Source organism: Solanum dulcamara, chromosome 12, assembly GCF_947179165.1.
Source record: "Solanum dulcamara chromosome 12, daSolDulc1.2, whole genome shotgun sequence".
Taxonomy (NCBI): domain Eukaryota; kingdom Viridiplantae; phylum Streptophyta; class Magnoliopsida; order Solanales; family Solanaceae; genus Solanum; species Solanum dulcamara.
Genome location: NC_077248.1, coordinates 57,368,250 through 57,384,128, shown reverse-complemented (window position 1 = coordinate 57,384,128; position 15,879 = coordinate 57,368,250). Strand labels below are relative to the sequence as shown.

The following is a 15,879-nucleotide window of genomic DNA, read 5'->3' as shown; positions in this document are numbered from 1 at the left end:
CATGGTCTTAAATGTCGGTTATGGTTAGCTTCCCACAAAATGAATGTTTTAAAGGATATCCATATGATTTATTATGCATGTATTACATTATGTTCCATATTACATAAATGTTATAATATTTTCTCAATGTTCATGCATCCTTACATACTTAGTACATTCAAAGTACTAACGCATACTCTTTTGCCTACATGATATCACCATGTAGGGATCGGTGCTCCTCCTCGTTCTCCTCCACGTGGCTAGTTGATATTCCATTGAAGACTACTTTTGGTGAGTTCCCATGTTCCGGGAACAATACTCCTTTGTCTTTCTAGCTTATGATATGTTAAGATATTTTATTATGGCATTTCTTCTATTATGATTGAGGGTGAGCTAGGAACTTGTCTTAGCCCCATTAAATCTAATAGTTAGAGGTATTGTTGGACATATGTAAGTTGAAGATTTATTATTATGATTTCCGCTTGTCTATTTATCATTATTACCTATGAAAGGCTAAAAGAATGCTAAGAGGCTTGTTTGAGGTACTTTCGGGTTCCTCATTCGCCATGTCACGTCTAGGCCCTAGGCTTGGGTCGTGACATTAAGTCACCGAATTATTATGTTTGAATGATGAAATGATTTTTTTGTAGAATGAAATTGCATGTTAAACAACGTAGATGATGCCTTAGGGAACTCTTAGGTGATCCGAGATACCTGAAAATGGTGTGGAAACATATATACATATATTCTGTCATTGTTGTGAGATTGGACGTGTATCATGTGGTTGCTAAGTCAGGTAGATGATTGAGAGTCTTGTTTATATTCACTAGCTTGGGTTATACATATTTTGTCCTATTTTACTAAGTTATAGTTAATTTTTCATATATGTATATTTGGAGCTAGCCAATAATCCTACTAGTACACTGTGGTTTGGTTTAGTAATACTACATTTACTCTCTTTTTCTTGAGTACAAGACATACTCAGGCAGTTGTTGTGCGACCTCAGTTATGATCCGCACGTTTTCTAAATCCAAGGTTGAGTTGTTTCTTCCAGGCTGCCATGTATTCATCGGCTTTTCTACTCCATTCTTTGGACCTATATTTCTTTTATTTTTTAGGTTACATTCCCGTACTTTAGACTATGTTAAATGTTCTGATACATGACTTTCAGATTCTAGGGGGACTATTTTCATAAATAGTTTTTGACAACGAATTAGCTATGATTTTTTGTTTAACTATTGAAAATGTTATTTTAGCTATTAATTGATTACGTGTTGGCTTAAGTAACTGGTTCTCCCACCGGGTGTTTAGTATGTGTGCCTCTCACGGCAGTTTAGATCGTGATATATTGTATACCATTTTAGTACCTCATGGTTGAACAATATATTATTATTTATACTCTTTCCTTCTATAAAAGTTGATTGTGAAAAACTAATTATTGAACTAATGACACATTTAATCCTATTTGTGAGTATCATAGTGAAGATTTTATAAAATGTGGTACAACAAGCAATTGGGCTATAATCCTTCTCAAGAGTTAGGGCATTAACCTTGGGGATCAGTGTGACAATAGTGCATCTACACGACTTTAGAAGCTCACCATTCCTAGAGAATTGTTTCACCACATTCCATACATCATTCTTTACATTTGTCCATTGTTGAGTAAAGAACTCAATTGGGTAAGCATCCACTCCTTTTTTGGTGGCATTTCTTTGATGACTGCTAAAATTTCCTCTTAATGTAAATTCCTAATTAATGAACAATTCTGAGTGTAGGTTAGGCATGACCCTCTATGTATCATTTCTAAATTGGGGCATGACATTGCCTCAACTGAAGATCCCATGAGGTTAGTGAATACTGAAATTCATGCTCTGGGTCAATTAGTTTAATGCCACCTTCTGGATAGATAGAACTAATAGAATTTCTTTTCGCCTGTATCTTATATTGAGCATGGGAGTATTGAATAATGGCATCACCACTTATAATCTTAGTTTCCCTGAATTTTTTTCTAAGTGCTTGCTCTTCCATTGTGCTCCATTTGTTGATGTCTAGCAGTCTTCACCTCTATTCAGTATCAAGGTCTGGTTTTGTGGAAAGGTTTCCATTTGGGTCGAAATGCCATCTAGTTTTGGTCTAACAATTTGCAGCTTATGAGCATATGATGCCATATAGGAGCCCAAACCTTTCAGAGTATACTTCAATTCTTTGAGTTTTTTTCATAATTGAAACATATACCTTTAACCTGCAGAGTATGGACAACCCATAGTAAATCAGGGTGGGCCATGACTGTTGAGTACATCTTAAAGGGTCTAGTCTGAGATTCACTTATGTCTTATACTTCATAATTATGGATAAATAATAAGAAATCCCAGGGTTTAAAAATTTAACCTCAACCTGTCAATAAGTCTGAAGTCACTACAGATTTCCAAATGACCAATCTATTTTATTTTTAAAGCACTCTCGAATTTTGATCTTATTTATTGCAAAAAGTGTAATTCCATCCCTTCGCTTTAAGAGAAGTTACTTGGAGATCATCCATATAGTCCTGAATCTCTCGAGTTTCTATCACTGTTACAATGGAACCAATTCTGTTCTCAAATGACAGTATGATATTGAAATAACCACTCAATACACAAGGCTCCTAAATATTCCTACCAAACAGTACAATTCATTTCATAAGGAATGTCTGTTGAGAGCCTCATTTATGGCATATACTATAATAACATAGGCAACAAATGAACTTGAGGAATTTTCCACTTTGCAATGTATGAACTAACCACTAACAAGAAGGATTTGCATATGTAAATAGGGCTTCCAAAAGAACCAAATTCTCTCATTAAAAGTCATTGGGTAGTTGAGAAAAGTGTTCCATCCTTGAGCCACCTCTCATAGGATTTTATTTGACTAATTCTGCTTCACTCTTGTTTTAATACATCCAAAAGTCTCCACTCTATGCCTCTTTTTGCTTTTGGGTTGATTCAAACCTCTTATGTTCCAAGTTTATATAATCAATGAAAGATTATGGACCACTTTTGGGTCCCAAACTTGACCAACGGTACTTTTGATTGCCTCTTCCTATAAACAATTGAATTGGTTTGTAGTGTTGAGGCCACACATATTCATTGTTCCATTCACATTATTATCAGGAATTCAACCCGCTAAGGGTTCACTAGATTACCATTTTTATCAGTCTCCTTTGTTGGATCTACCATATTTTCAAGCTCACCATTAGTGATAGGTTTCTCACCTGCTTTTTCTACCCAATCGTGTCAAGTAATTCTTTTTCTACCCAATCTTCCAAGTGGCCAAATCACATATAGTGCTTGCAGAACTTGAGTCTCCATTCATAGTCGATCCACACCCATGTAAAAGCTATCAGATAGAGTCTCAATCTCTACAGAGTCTAGTAGTCGTTGGGATACATCGACCAAAACCAAAATTTGAGCATAAGATATTCGCTGCATTGCAACAGTCATTCTATCAGTGTGCATATGCTTCCCAAAATCCTCACAATCTTGCTCAAAGTTTCACATGAATAATACCCTACTGGTACCCCAGGTAATGTCACACACAGAGGGATTGTAGATCGTTTTTATGGTACGTGTATGGTCGTCCCACCAACACCTTATCATATTCCTCTTGGGTATCAAATTAGAAAATAATACATCCATCGTCATGAGACAGGATTCGGGGCTTCTTTGCGAATCTTCATGCATTCGTAACTCTATACTCATCATGTAAGGTGTATCTCCCGTGATAAGAACAACTTTCCAGTATTTTCTTTGTGTTTTTAGATCCTCCACCTCAATAGTAACCACCCACTAGCCCAATTTTATGTTCGGAGTTACATAGGAAAGGGTCTTGCCCTTCTAGGCTTGTCGATTTTCCTTGTACTTGACCTTCTGAAATAAGGAACTGAAATATGCATTGCTTAGCTTATGAGAGCAATATGTCATGTTCTTTAGGCTACTCAACTTAAGAAAATTGTATTTTTAAATAGCTATTATAGGTTATACGTTAACTTTTTGTTAGAATACATTATACTTTGAGTGTTACTTTTTTAAAAGTTGATATTATAAGAGCGCAAATGAAGAAGGAAAGCAACACCCTCAATTTTAAAAAAAAAATATAATTTCTTAATATTTCACTTTTCTTCTTTCTCTCCTTAACTAAAAAGGAAAACAAATAAAAAAAAATCAATCAATGAAAGTTAAGGAAAGATTTTGTACTTACTCAGTAATTTGTTTCTGAAATTCAGGATATCTTGTCAAAAGAAACTCAGCTAGCTTTTCTGGTGTTATTTCAACAGCTGAGCAAATATACCTTCCTTTTGCATTAGAATTTTCAAGAAGGAAGATGTGAGCATTTGTCACATCATCTACATGTACAAAAGGTATGTTTGGAGGATAACTCATAGTATAATTTTCATGACCTGCACAAATTTGCAACTACTATTAAGTAGAATATACATTGAGAAAATGAGAATCAATGATACTGAATTATATTTTAAGACGTACCAAGAATCATTTCCATGGATGAACGAACAGAGTCAGGAATTTGAGGAGTAATAAAGGGGCCATGTATCCAAGTTGGGATTACAGTCACAAGATCGATACCAATTTTTTCAGCAAATTCCAGAGCTGTTTTTTCTGTTAATGTCTTGCTAATCGTGTAAGAACTTGCAAAAGCCTTTGAGGTTCTTATAAGATCTACATCTGTCCACGAGCTTTCATCGATTATGTTGGAATTTCCACCAAAAACAGTAGCTGCACTAGAAGTGTACACGACACGTTTAACAGTCTTTGACTCGAGACATGCCAGTAAAATACCTATTGTCCCATCAATTGATCTTTGCGTTATCGTTTCTTCAGTTTCTTTGTTCTCAAAATCAATTGGATGTGCAACATGAAATACCCCAATGCAGCCTTCAATTGCTGTGTTGAAACTTTGTGGTTTGTGTAGATCAGCATTATAAATATGCAGCCTTTCTTGTGCACCTTGGAGATTTGTGAGGTAGCTCACATCTTTCTTGCGATCTACAATCAATGAAAGTTAGGCTAAAAATATATAATTTAACCGGACAATGACATAAATTCAATGAAAGTTAGGCTAAAAATATATAATTGTAACCGGACAATGACATAAATTAATTGTAGGAGTAGGGTGTTGGGGGAAGAAGCACTACAACTAAAGTTTGATATGATAATAAATAATGAAAATAAATTGGACACGAGAATTTTACCTCAAACAGATAGATGGAAAAAACCACGGAGTAGAAGGATTTTACTATGAGAATCAATTAAGTCTTCACACTATCCTTTCTACCCAATTACTGAAATGTTACGTTTCTACTAGGCCAACAGAAGATCGACACCATATAAACTTGTTACTGTTGATCTGTGACACCCCGAAAATTGTTTCGCAAAGACTCGAACATTTCTTCACGTGTGGGTAGACTCGGAATGGAGGACTTGTAATTCTACACATGAGTTAGGATTAATTCCTAAGTATTTGAAGTGTGTTAGATGTGTTTAGGGGTCATAAGGGATCTCTAACATCAAGTCGAGTCCAAAGAACTCCAATCGATTAAGTTTTCGGATGAGTTAGTATAAGGGTCAATTTCAAACGACCATATCTCCTAGGATATAAAGAAATGGGTGGCCCACGACCTACCAAATTAAAGGTCTTTGAGTCTTCTTTCTAACGCCATGAAAATTGAAATTGTTGGAGTTTGGAGTCAAACTTTATGGCCATTTTACTATAGACTAGTACTGCAGGAATTTCAAACTTGGGCGAAATTTAGGTTTGGCGCTCCAGTGGCGCCCCACGCCACTATAGCACCAGAAAATAGCCTCAGTAGTTTGGGGCTTAGCGCGACGCGCCACTATTAGATGTGCAGAGTTTTAAGCCTATTTTGTCTTGGTGCTGCAGTGGCGCGACGCGCCACTATAGCGCCAACAAGGTTTTTGCCCAATTTTTCAGATTTTTGAAGAGGGATAACTTGGACTTTTCCCTAATTATATATACCCTATCCTTGAACATTTTGGGACTATTTTTCAGTCCTCCTTCTCTCTAAAAATCCCTAAATCTTTCCCTCTATTCTTCTTCTTCTTCTTCTCCAAATCCTTCTCCAACGAAAATTGCCTTCAAGAGCTTCAAGAATTCAAGCCTTCCATTGAAGACCTAACATCAAGGTTTCTTCAAAGTCTTCAAACAAGGTATGAAAGGCTAACCTAAAATATGGATTGAGTTCTTCCATATGCCCATTGATGTGTTGGATAGGAGTTGTGAAAGAGTTGAACCTTCTAAGAAGGTTTTCTTAAAAATTTTCCTAAACTATAGAATGTTTTTAGATACTATTGGTTGGTTGATGATTTTAATGAATTGAGTTACTAAATAGATATCTTTCATATTATTGACTACAAATGTATCTTTGTATATAGATTTATAGATGTTGATGATATTCTTGAGTTGAGTTTTGTTGAGAGTATGGATTCATGTTTCATTCACATGAACCCAAGATGAGATTTCTTTGGTCATAATTTGTCTTGAGTTGAGGTGGATGGTTTTGTGTATATGTGTATTGATTGGAATGAAAAGAATGAATTGGATAGTTAAGAATGTCCTTTTGCATCCATAAATTGAACATAGGACTGAAATAAGGATTTTAGAGTAGATGTTTGACGATTGATGTGATGATGATATTTAACAATGATGTGATGATAATGTTTGATGATGATGATGATGTGATGATGATGTTTGATAAAGATGTGAATAATGGTATTTGACAATGATGAGAATGGAGAGGTTATGTTGATGAGCATGTTGTGTGATGAAGTGGATTGGAGTCTAATGCGATTTTGTGGTATGTGATGTGCATAATTTGAGTTGATTGAAGTCTTAGGAATATTTTGAAAATAAAGAATCTTTTGAGGAGGAGCTTTAAATAAATTATTTGTGAACCTTTTTGCATAAACTATTTACACACTCTTTTGAGTCTAAAGAATTATTAGTTTCACCTATGATTTAAAAAGAGTTTAAGCATGAGTTGAGTTTGAAAAGTCTTTTAATTAGTTTGAACATGAGTATTTTGAGTATAAATGAGTTGAACATTTTTACATAAAAATGTCTATTTTGAGGTAGAGTTGAGGAGTTGGAATTATATTTTAAATGCATATAATAATTTCTACATTCATTGAGTTGAGATGGTATCAATTTAAAAAGAAGAGTTTGATGATTTGAGATGAGTCGATTTGAAAGAAGGTCCAATGAGGCCAGATTTGATTTGAGTTTTGAAAAGAGTCCAATGAGACTAAATGAGTATTTTGAGTATTTTACTCACTTGATAGATATGAGCATATTGAGTCTTGGGAGGAGTATCGAGCACTGAATTGGGTAAGAGTATAGTCCATACTCGAACCAATAAACTACGTCGCCAAATGTAGGAGGGGATGGAACCGTTAAAGTCAGATGCTTCCCATTTTATTGTCCTGACATTATAGGACTTAGTTGGATTGGATCCATGATTGGTTGATTCGTTCATACCCTGGCAAGGTATGAACGGACGCGGCAACAACGTTGGCTTATTGTACTATCACTCTCTCATATGGTGATGGTTGTCGGTTAGAGAAACTCCCAATTGAATGGATTGTGCTTGATATGATTGGTTTGAATGTGATTGTAGATGATTGAGTTGAATTGTAAAACATTGCATAATTTATTTTGCATAGTTATTGAGTTGAGTCCTTTGAGTTGATTGTTGAGTTGATTGTATATGATTGGATTAGGTGATGTGTGATGGATTGGATTATATGATATGTGATTGGATAGTGTATGATGGAAATGTATATGATTGGATTGGATCGGATCGTATATGATCGGATTGAACCAATTGTATACGATTGGATTGAATTAGATGGTATACGATTGGATTGAACTGTATTGTGTATGATTGTATTGGATTGTATGATGTGTGATTGGTCTTTGTCTAAAAATGTATTCTTACTTTAGACTTATGACGCCTTATTTGAGTCTCTCTTATCTTTCTAATTCGGAGATATTTGAACCAACGTTATTCTTCCTTGAGGTATGTTTCATTCTGCCATATTACATACTCGTACATTTCAGGTACTGACGTCCATTTGGATCTGCATTGTTTCATGACGCAGAGACAGGTTTAAGAGATCGTCAATAGAATCACCATTGAGGATCTATACACACTCAGCGTATTGGTGAGTCCTTCCCTACATCCGAAGGACATCGCTTATATCATTCTTGCATCGAGTTAGCCCTTTTTATTTTGAATTGAGGTAGCCATGAACATGTCATTGGCACCAATTAGATAGTAGTGATAGAGGATTCATAGACTAGATAGTGAAGGGTCGATTGAGTATTTCTTTTATTAAATTATTCTTGTCAAACTATTTTTAATGATAAATATTAGAGTTGATTTGTTGGCCCATGGCCTTTATCCTTTGAGTTAGATTGATGTTTTGAGTTGTCCACCGAATAATCTCTTTTTTTTTATCTTCCACTGATTGAATGAAGGAACGGATGTGTGATCAGGCTATGTGGTTTGCTTGGGAGCCAGAAATAATTTCTGAGTGCCGGTTATATTTAGCGTACCCTCCCGGGGCGTGACATGATCGACTTTGTAAACATATCTGGTAGGTTGTCTTTAGTGTGAATTTTCTGAATATCCACACTGTCTTCTTCCACCTTCTTACGAACAAAGAGATACTAAACTCGTATGTGCTTTGTCCTTAAATAAAATATCGGATTCTTTGCAAGATGCAAAGCGCTCTGACTATCATAAAACAAAGCAACCTTCTCTTGTTTGTGTCCGAGCTCCTCCAATAACATCTGCATCCATATTTCCTCTTTGCTAGATTATGTAGCTACTACATATTCTGCTTCTATCGTAGATATAGCCACGATAGATTACAGTTTTGAAACCCAGCTTACAGTTCCTCTAGCAAGAGTAAACATATAACATGTGGTGGACTTGCTTTTATCAAGATCACCTGCATAATCTGAATCAACATAACCTTTAACAGTAAAGTCTGATCCTCCATAACACATTGCAACATCTGAGGTACCCTTGACATATCTCAGGATTCTCTTAACAGTATTCCAATGCTCTCTACCAAGATTTGCCATGTATCGACTAACCACTCCTACTGCTTGTGCAATGTCAGGTCTTGTACATACCATGATGAACATTAAACTTCCTATTGCTGATACATACGGTACTTAAGACATCTCCATCCTTTCTGCTTCATTTCTAGGACTCATTCTTTAGGATAACTTGAAATTAATAGGAAGTGGGGTAGAAATTGACTTACAGTCTTGCAACTTGAAGCATCGCAAGATTTTCTTCAAGTAGTTCTTTTGAGAAAGCTAAATTTTCTTATTATTTCTGTCTCGATGAATTTGCATCCCTAGAATCTTGTTTACTAGTCTCAAGTCCTTCATTTCAAACTCTCTAGACAACTGTGCCTTTAAATTTTTGAGACGATCTTTATTGGTCCCTGCTACCAACATGTCATCAATATACAACAGCAAAATAACAAAATCATCATCACCGAATCTCTTGTAATAAAAACAAGGATCTGAATTATATCTATTGTATTCAAGGCTTACAATGAAGAAATCAAATCTCTTATACCAACATCTCAGCGCCTTTTTGAGACCATATAGAGATTTGTTCAACCTGCAAACCAAGTTCTCTTTTCCCTGTTCTTCAAAACCCTTTCTGATTGGAGCATGTAAATTTCTTCTTCAAGCTCTCTATAAAGAAATACAGTTTTGACATCTAACTACTTCAAGTACAAGTCAAATGTTGTACACATCACCATGATCACTCGAATTTTTATGAGTCGAACCATCAGAGAAAATATCTCATCGAAGTCTATACCTTCTTTCTGAACGAATCCTTTCACCACCAATCTTGCACAATACTTCTCTACTTGATCATTACCATTGCGTTTGATCTTGTAGACCCATTTGTTTCCAATGGCCTTTCTTTCTTATATAAATTGAACAAGATTCCATGTTTTATTCTTCTCGCATTGCTTCCATCCACAGAGATGATTCTTGGCCTTTCATAGCCTCTTAAAAAGTTGAAAGCTCTTTATCCTATGTTAATAGACAGTATGCAACATTGCCCTCTATAAAATAATCTGAGTGTCAAGCTGGTTCTCTTCTCTCCCTAGTTAACCATCGAATTTGTGGAGCTTTGATCTCAGCTTGCTCTTGTTCTTCGTGCTCTGGTGCTACCACAGAAGAAACTAGAGGTTCTTCTATTTCTTCAACTTCAACTATAGTAGTCTCTGATTTTTCTTTCGAAGTGCTACCTTTTTTTGCTTGTATCTTGTTTTCAACAAATACAATATTCCTGCTGATTACCACCTTGCGGGCAGTGGGATCCCACAAGCAATACCCTTTGACTCCATCAGCATACCCTAAGAAAATGCATTTCCTGGTTTTTGGATCCAACTTCATTTTTTTTTGGGTGTTGTACATAACATAAGTAGGACTTCTGAATATATGTTAGAGAGAATAATCAGCTAGTCTTCTTGTCCATATCTCCATTGGTGTTTTCAGATTAATTGCAATTGATGGTGACTGATTGATCACATAACATACGATTTTGACTGCTTCTGCCCAGAATGGTTTTTCCAACCCTGTAGTTACCAACATAGCTCTTGTCCATTCCAATAAGGTTTTGTTCATCCTCTCTGCTACTCTATTTTGTTGTGGAGTATATGCCACCATGAACTTCTTTTTAATACCTTCTTATTTACAGAAGTTATAAAATTCATCACCACTGTATTCTCCTTTATTATCTGTCCTCAAACACTTGATCTGTTTCTCAGATTCAAGTTCCACCCGCGCTTTGAACTCTTTGAAAACCAAAAACATATCTGCCTTTCTTTTGATTGGACACACCCAACTTCTCCTGGAGTAATTCTCAATAAATAACACAGTATTTCACTCCTCCTAGGGACTCTACCAGTGATTGCCAGACATCAGTGTAACACCCCCCAAAATATTTCCCTAAGATTCAGACTCTTCTTGTGTATGGGTAGGGGTGAACTCGAGTATTGTGAAGTATATGCATGAGTTAAGATGAGTCCCTAAGAAATTGAGTAGTGTTAGAGATGATGTGGGGTCACAAAGGACCCCTAGGCCTAAGCTAAGACCAAAAGATTCATCGTGACTATGTTTTAGGATGAGTTTGTATAAGAGGTCGACTTCTAACGACCCTACCTTTTGAAAGAGAACAATCTGGGTGGCCCATAACCTATTAAATTAAAGGTCGTCGAGTCTTCTTTCCAATGCCACCAAGAATGTAATTTTTGGAGTTCGGAGTCAAAAGATATGACGATCCTAAGATGAACTAGCACGACAGGAATTTTAGGTCTGGGTTGCAACTACTGGGAATATAGGCTTTGCGCCGCAGTGGCGCGATGCACCACTATCGCGCCTGGAACAAGACTCAGTAGTTTGTCCCCTAGCATGGCGCGACACTATAAGGTGTACAGGGTTTCAAAGCCTATTTTCCAGAACCCAAAAAATATAGCATTAATCACACAACACCAACAACAACCAACAGGAATCTGCAGAACACCATCAACCAATGGAGTGCAAGCCTACTTGTTTGATTGTTTTTGTGCAGGTGAAAAAAAATCCATCAACTGCTAACAGGCAGCACTCACTATGGCTGTTTCTCAACAATGCAACAACACAAGATGAGGAAACCAAACAACCACTGCTGGAGCAACTGTTGGAACCAACAAGAGCTCCACTACTTTTGTGTTTGCTTGTTTGTTTATGCAGGTTGCTGGAGCATCAGAAGCTGCAAACTCTAACAAGCTGCAGTTGCACAAGCCATGTACTATAACAGCAGCAGCTTACCTGGAAGATCTTCAATCATTTCCTGCACACAACAACAACCCTAAATCCCTTGCAGATACCAGAGCAACAACATGATTCTGCAGGTCACATAGAAGCTCCATATGCATCAACCACTCAATAGCATCAGCAACAACACAAGCCAAAAGCAACACACAATTCAGCAGCAGTCAGCAAAATCTCAACAATATGCATCATGCAACATCAAACTGATCCCACATGTTGTAGTATGATAGCATATGTAGCAACTACAGACCTCAAGAAGTCACAACCTAAACGGATAACTGGAGACGTTAGTCGAGCAATCTTGAAAAAGTTAGCCGACTGAAGACTCATCAAATGAAATACATCCATATGTCACCAAATATGCAACAACATGAACTGACATTGCATGAAGCACTCGCATCTCATGGACAAGCTTGGTATGAAAAAGATTAAGAAGGCGAAGATGAAATGAACGATCTCGATCCATGGAAATTGGAAGTTTCATATACTTGTTCTTCAATTTAGCTATGTTTTAATGTAGCTTAGTTGAATAGGACTAGTGTAGGTTTTCTTCTTGTATTGACATGGAAGGGGAGAGTCTCCCTCATTTACGTTTTTCTTAGTTTTATTGTATTGAGAGGAGTCCTCTCATAGGTTTATCGATTTCCATCTACCAATGGAGAGGAGCTGGCCGATCTTAGTAGGTCGCCTGACTTCTGAACCATCTTAAGGTATGTAAGGCTACTCAAAGCATGGGTTGAGTCCACCCGTGTGCCCTACTCTTCTTTGAGGTTAGATGTCCATGAGAATGGAGTTTCTTAATATGGTTTATGTTTGAATAAGTCTTGTCTCTATTAATTTGATTCTTATTGTGTTGAAGTTGTTCAGCTAAGAATTTCTAAAACCTTTATATTAGCATGAGTTGATGGAGATGGTTTTTTAATATGCTCGGTTAATTTTCTTAACCATGTGATTATATTGAATGTGTCAATTTCCTTAAATGTGTTATTCCTCTTGAGTTGTTGGTTTGAAATTCTTAGGGTTGTGTTGAGTCCTAAGGAGGTGATAAATGAGGAGAGGAATGGTTTGTTATGTTTGTGAGATGTTATAAATGTATATCTAATTTAGACTTGAATGAGCTGAGTTGAGGATAGAGTTGACGAGTTGGCAAGGTTCTAAACGAGACTTGCCATTGTGACTTGAATGAGTTAAATTGAGGATATAGTTGATGAGTTGGAAAGGTCTTAAATGAAACTAGTCGTGAGGGCTTGTTTAAGATGATTATAGGGAGTCTTATGAGCATGGAGTCATGGCAGTAGTATCGAGCATCGAAGCGGGTGAGAATATAGTCCAATCGAACCGTTAAATACGGATATTTTCCCATTTTATTGCCGTAAAATGATAGGACTTGACTAATCTATGGGATCCATGATTAGGGAGGCATTCATGCCTTGGCAAGGTATGGACAAACGTGGCAACAATGTCTGATTGTTGTACTATCACTGGCTCATAAGTGATGGTTGTCGAGTAAGAAAAACTCCCATTTAGGTCATGATAGTGCTTCAAGTCAGTTGAGTTGAGTGGAATGTGATTTGATCCCGTCTAAACCATTTCTATTTAGACTTAGGACCCTTGAGTGAGTTGTCACTTCTTTATGAGTTGAGGTTTCCGAGTTGGTTGATCTTTTTTTTGATGTTATTTTATTCGTCCATTTTACATACTCGTACATTCTATGTATTGATGCCATTTGGCCTGCATCATGAAATGATGCAGAGACAGGTACTAGCGATCATCAACCGGCGCACCGTTGAAGATCTACACACTTCCAGCTACTTGGTGAGTCCTCCTAGTTTCCGAAGGATGTTGAGATCCCTATATAGTTTTGTGTAGTTTCCTTTATTTGGATTGTTGGTACCCATGGGTTTGTCATTGGCACCTCCTAGACTTTGATAGAGGCTTCATAGACTAGAGTGTGGGGAGGTTGGACTGTTATTTTGAGGAGTCTTATCATATCTGTTTTGTTGAATTGATAGTGTTTGGCCTTCGGCCCCCATAATATGAATAGTGTGTTTATGATTAAATCCTCCATTGAGTGAATATGATTGAATGATAATGTGACTGAATCAGGTGGTTTGCTTGAAGGCAAGAAATGGCTTTCTAGTGTCGGTCACGTCTAGGGTACCCTCTCGGGGTGTGACAAATATGGTATCAGAGCACAGAGTTCAAGAGTCCTAGGGAGTATATGAAGCCATGTCTAGTAGAGTCTTGCTTATGGGTGTGTTGTGCACCCACTTATAATCAGGAGGCTATAAGATATTAGGAATTGATTCACTTCTTTCATACTCTATATTCGTGCAATAGAGTCAAACTCTATAAAACTCCTTTCTAATTAGTGAGTTTATACGTTACAGATAATGCCTTCTAAATGTACGGCCAGTCAGAGGTACGCCCATCGAGGGCTAGAGGCCGACCCGCAAGATATACGGAGGCACCCCAAGTGCCTGCTACTCCACCTATACCCACTTTAGAGGCAGAATTTCGAGAGGCGATGCTATGCTCACTTAATTAGTGGCTACCCGGAACAGTAACCAGAGTTTGCCGACTCTTAGATCTAGTTCCTAAGAGCCGTCTGCTGCTACTAGAATTAGAGACTTTCTGAGAATGAATCCGCTGGCATTCACGGGTTCTAAGGTTGATGAAGATCCCAAAAAATTTTATTGATGACATGTGGAAATTTCTGAAAGCTATACATGCTATGAAAATTGAGGGGGTTGAGTTGGTGTCTTATCAACTCAAGGATATGGAAAATATTTGGTATAACTAATAGGAACAAGGTAGAGGTGAGGATGCTGAACTTGCTATGTGGGATGAATTCGAGGGAGCCTTTCTTGACCACTTCTTTCCCCGAGAATTGAGGGAAGCAAAAGTGGAGGAGTTTATGAATCTGAAATAAGAAAGTATGACTGTTAAGGAGTACGGACTGAAGTTCATCCAGCTGTCCAGGTATGCTTCAGAGATGATCTCAGATATAAGGTCGAAATTGAGGAAGTTCGTCTCTAGATTAGGGAGATATGTGAAGAAGGAGTGTAAAGCAGCATTGTTGATCTCTGAAATGGACATTTCTAGATTGATGGTGTATGCTCAATAGCTAGAAGAAAAGAAGAGAAAGGACAAAGAGGAGCATATGATCAAGAAGGCAAGGTCAGCTGGGCATGAGAATGAATAGAAGCAGAACAAGGGCAATAGGTCCTTTTTCCAAAAGAGGCCTTTCAACTATGACTCATCCACAGCAAGTGCACCTATGCCGCAGAACAAGTATGATCGGCAGGGATAGAGTCGCCAGAATTTCAGACCCCAGGGTTCTCAATCCCAGACTAGTATGATTCAAGCTTCGATAGGGAAGCCACTATGCTGCAAGTGCGGTAGGCTCCACTTGGGGGAGTGCAGAGCGGGAAGGGTTGGTTGTTATAAATGCAGCCAAATGGATCATTTTCAAAGGGAGTGTCCAACAGGGGAAACAGAGCCCAATATTCTACCACCGCACCACCGACTAGGGGTGATCATTGGGGCGCTACTTCAGGCACGAAGGGAGGTACAAACCGTTTATATGACATGGGTAATCGCCAAGATCAAGAGAACTCTCCAAACATCATGACGGGTATGATATGAGTCTTTTCTCTTGACTATTATACTTTGATGGATCCGGGTGCCACGTTATCTTTTGTGACCCCTTACGTGGCTAGTAAATTCAATAAAATTCCCAAATGTCTCCTTGAGCCTTTTAGTGTAGCTACTCTTGTCGGTGATTTTGTCTTAGCTGAGAGAGTCTATAGAGATTGTACTATGTCAATTTATCACAAAGATACATTGGCTGACTTAGTTGAGTTGGACATGGTTGATTTTGATATGATCCTTGGCATGGACTGGCTTTATGTCTGTTATGCTTCTATTGATTGTAGGACTCAGATTTTTAAGTTTAATTTCCCAAACGAGGCTGTC

The 15,879-nt window shown here is 37.4% G+C and overlaps 1 protein-coding gene across 2 annotated transcripts in view; it reads right to left on the bottom strand.

Annotated features, from left to right (window-relative positions):
• The window catches only part of LOC129875963 (vestitone reductase-like), an 80,782-nt gene that overhangs the window by 24,172 nt on the left and 40,731 nt on the right, over positions 1 to 15,879 (bottom strand). For both annotated transcript variants that reach the window (XM_055951227.1, XM_055951226.1), the window contains exons 2-3: positions 4,497 to 5,015; positions 4,213 to 4,411 (exon numbers count right to left, since the gene is read on the bottom strand). In XM_055951227.1, the coding sequence (XP_055807202.1) occupies positions 4,213 to 4,411; positions 4,497 to 5,015 (718 nt within the window). The remainder of the gene's footprint in view (positions 1 to 4,212; positions 4,412 to 4,496; positions 5,016 to 15,879) is intronic.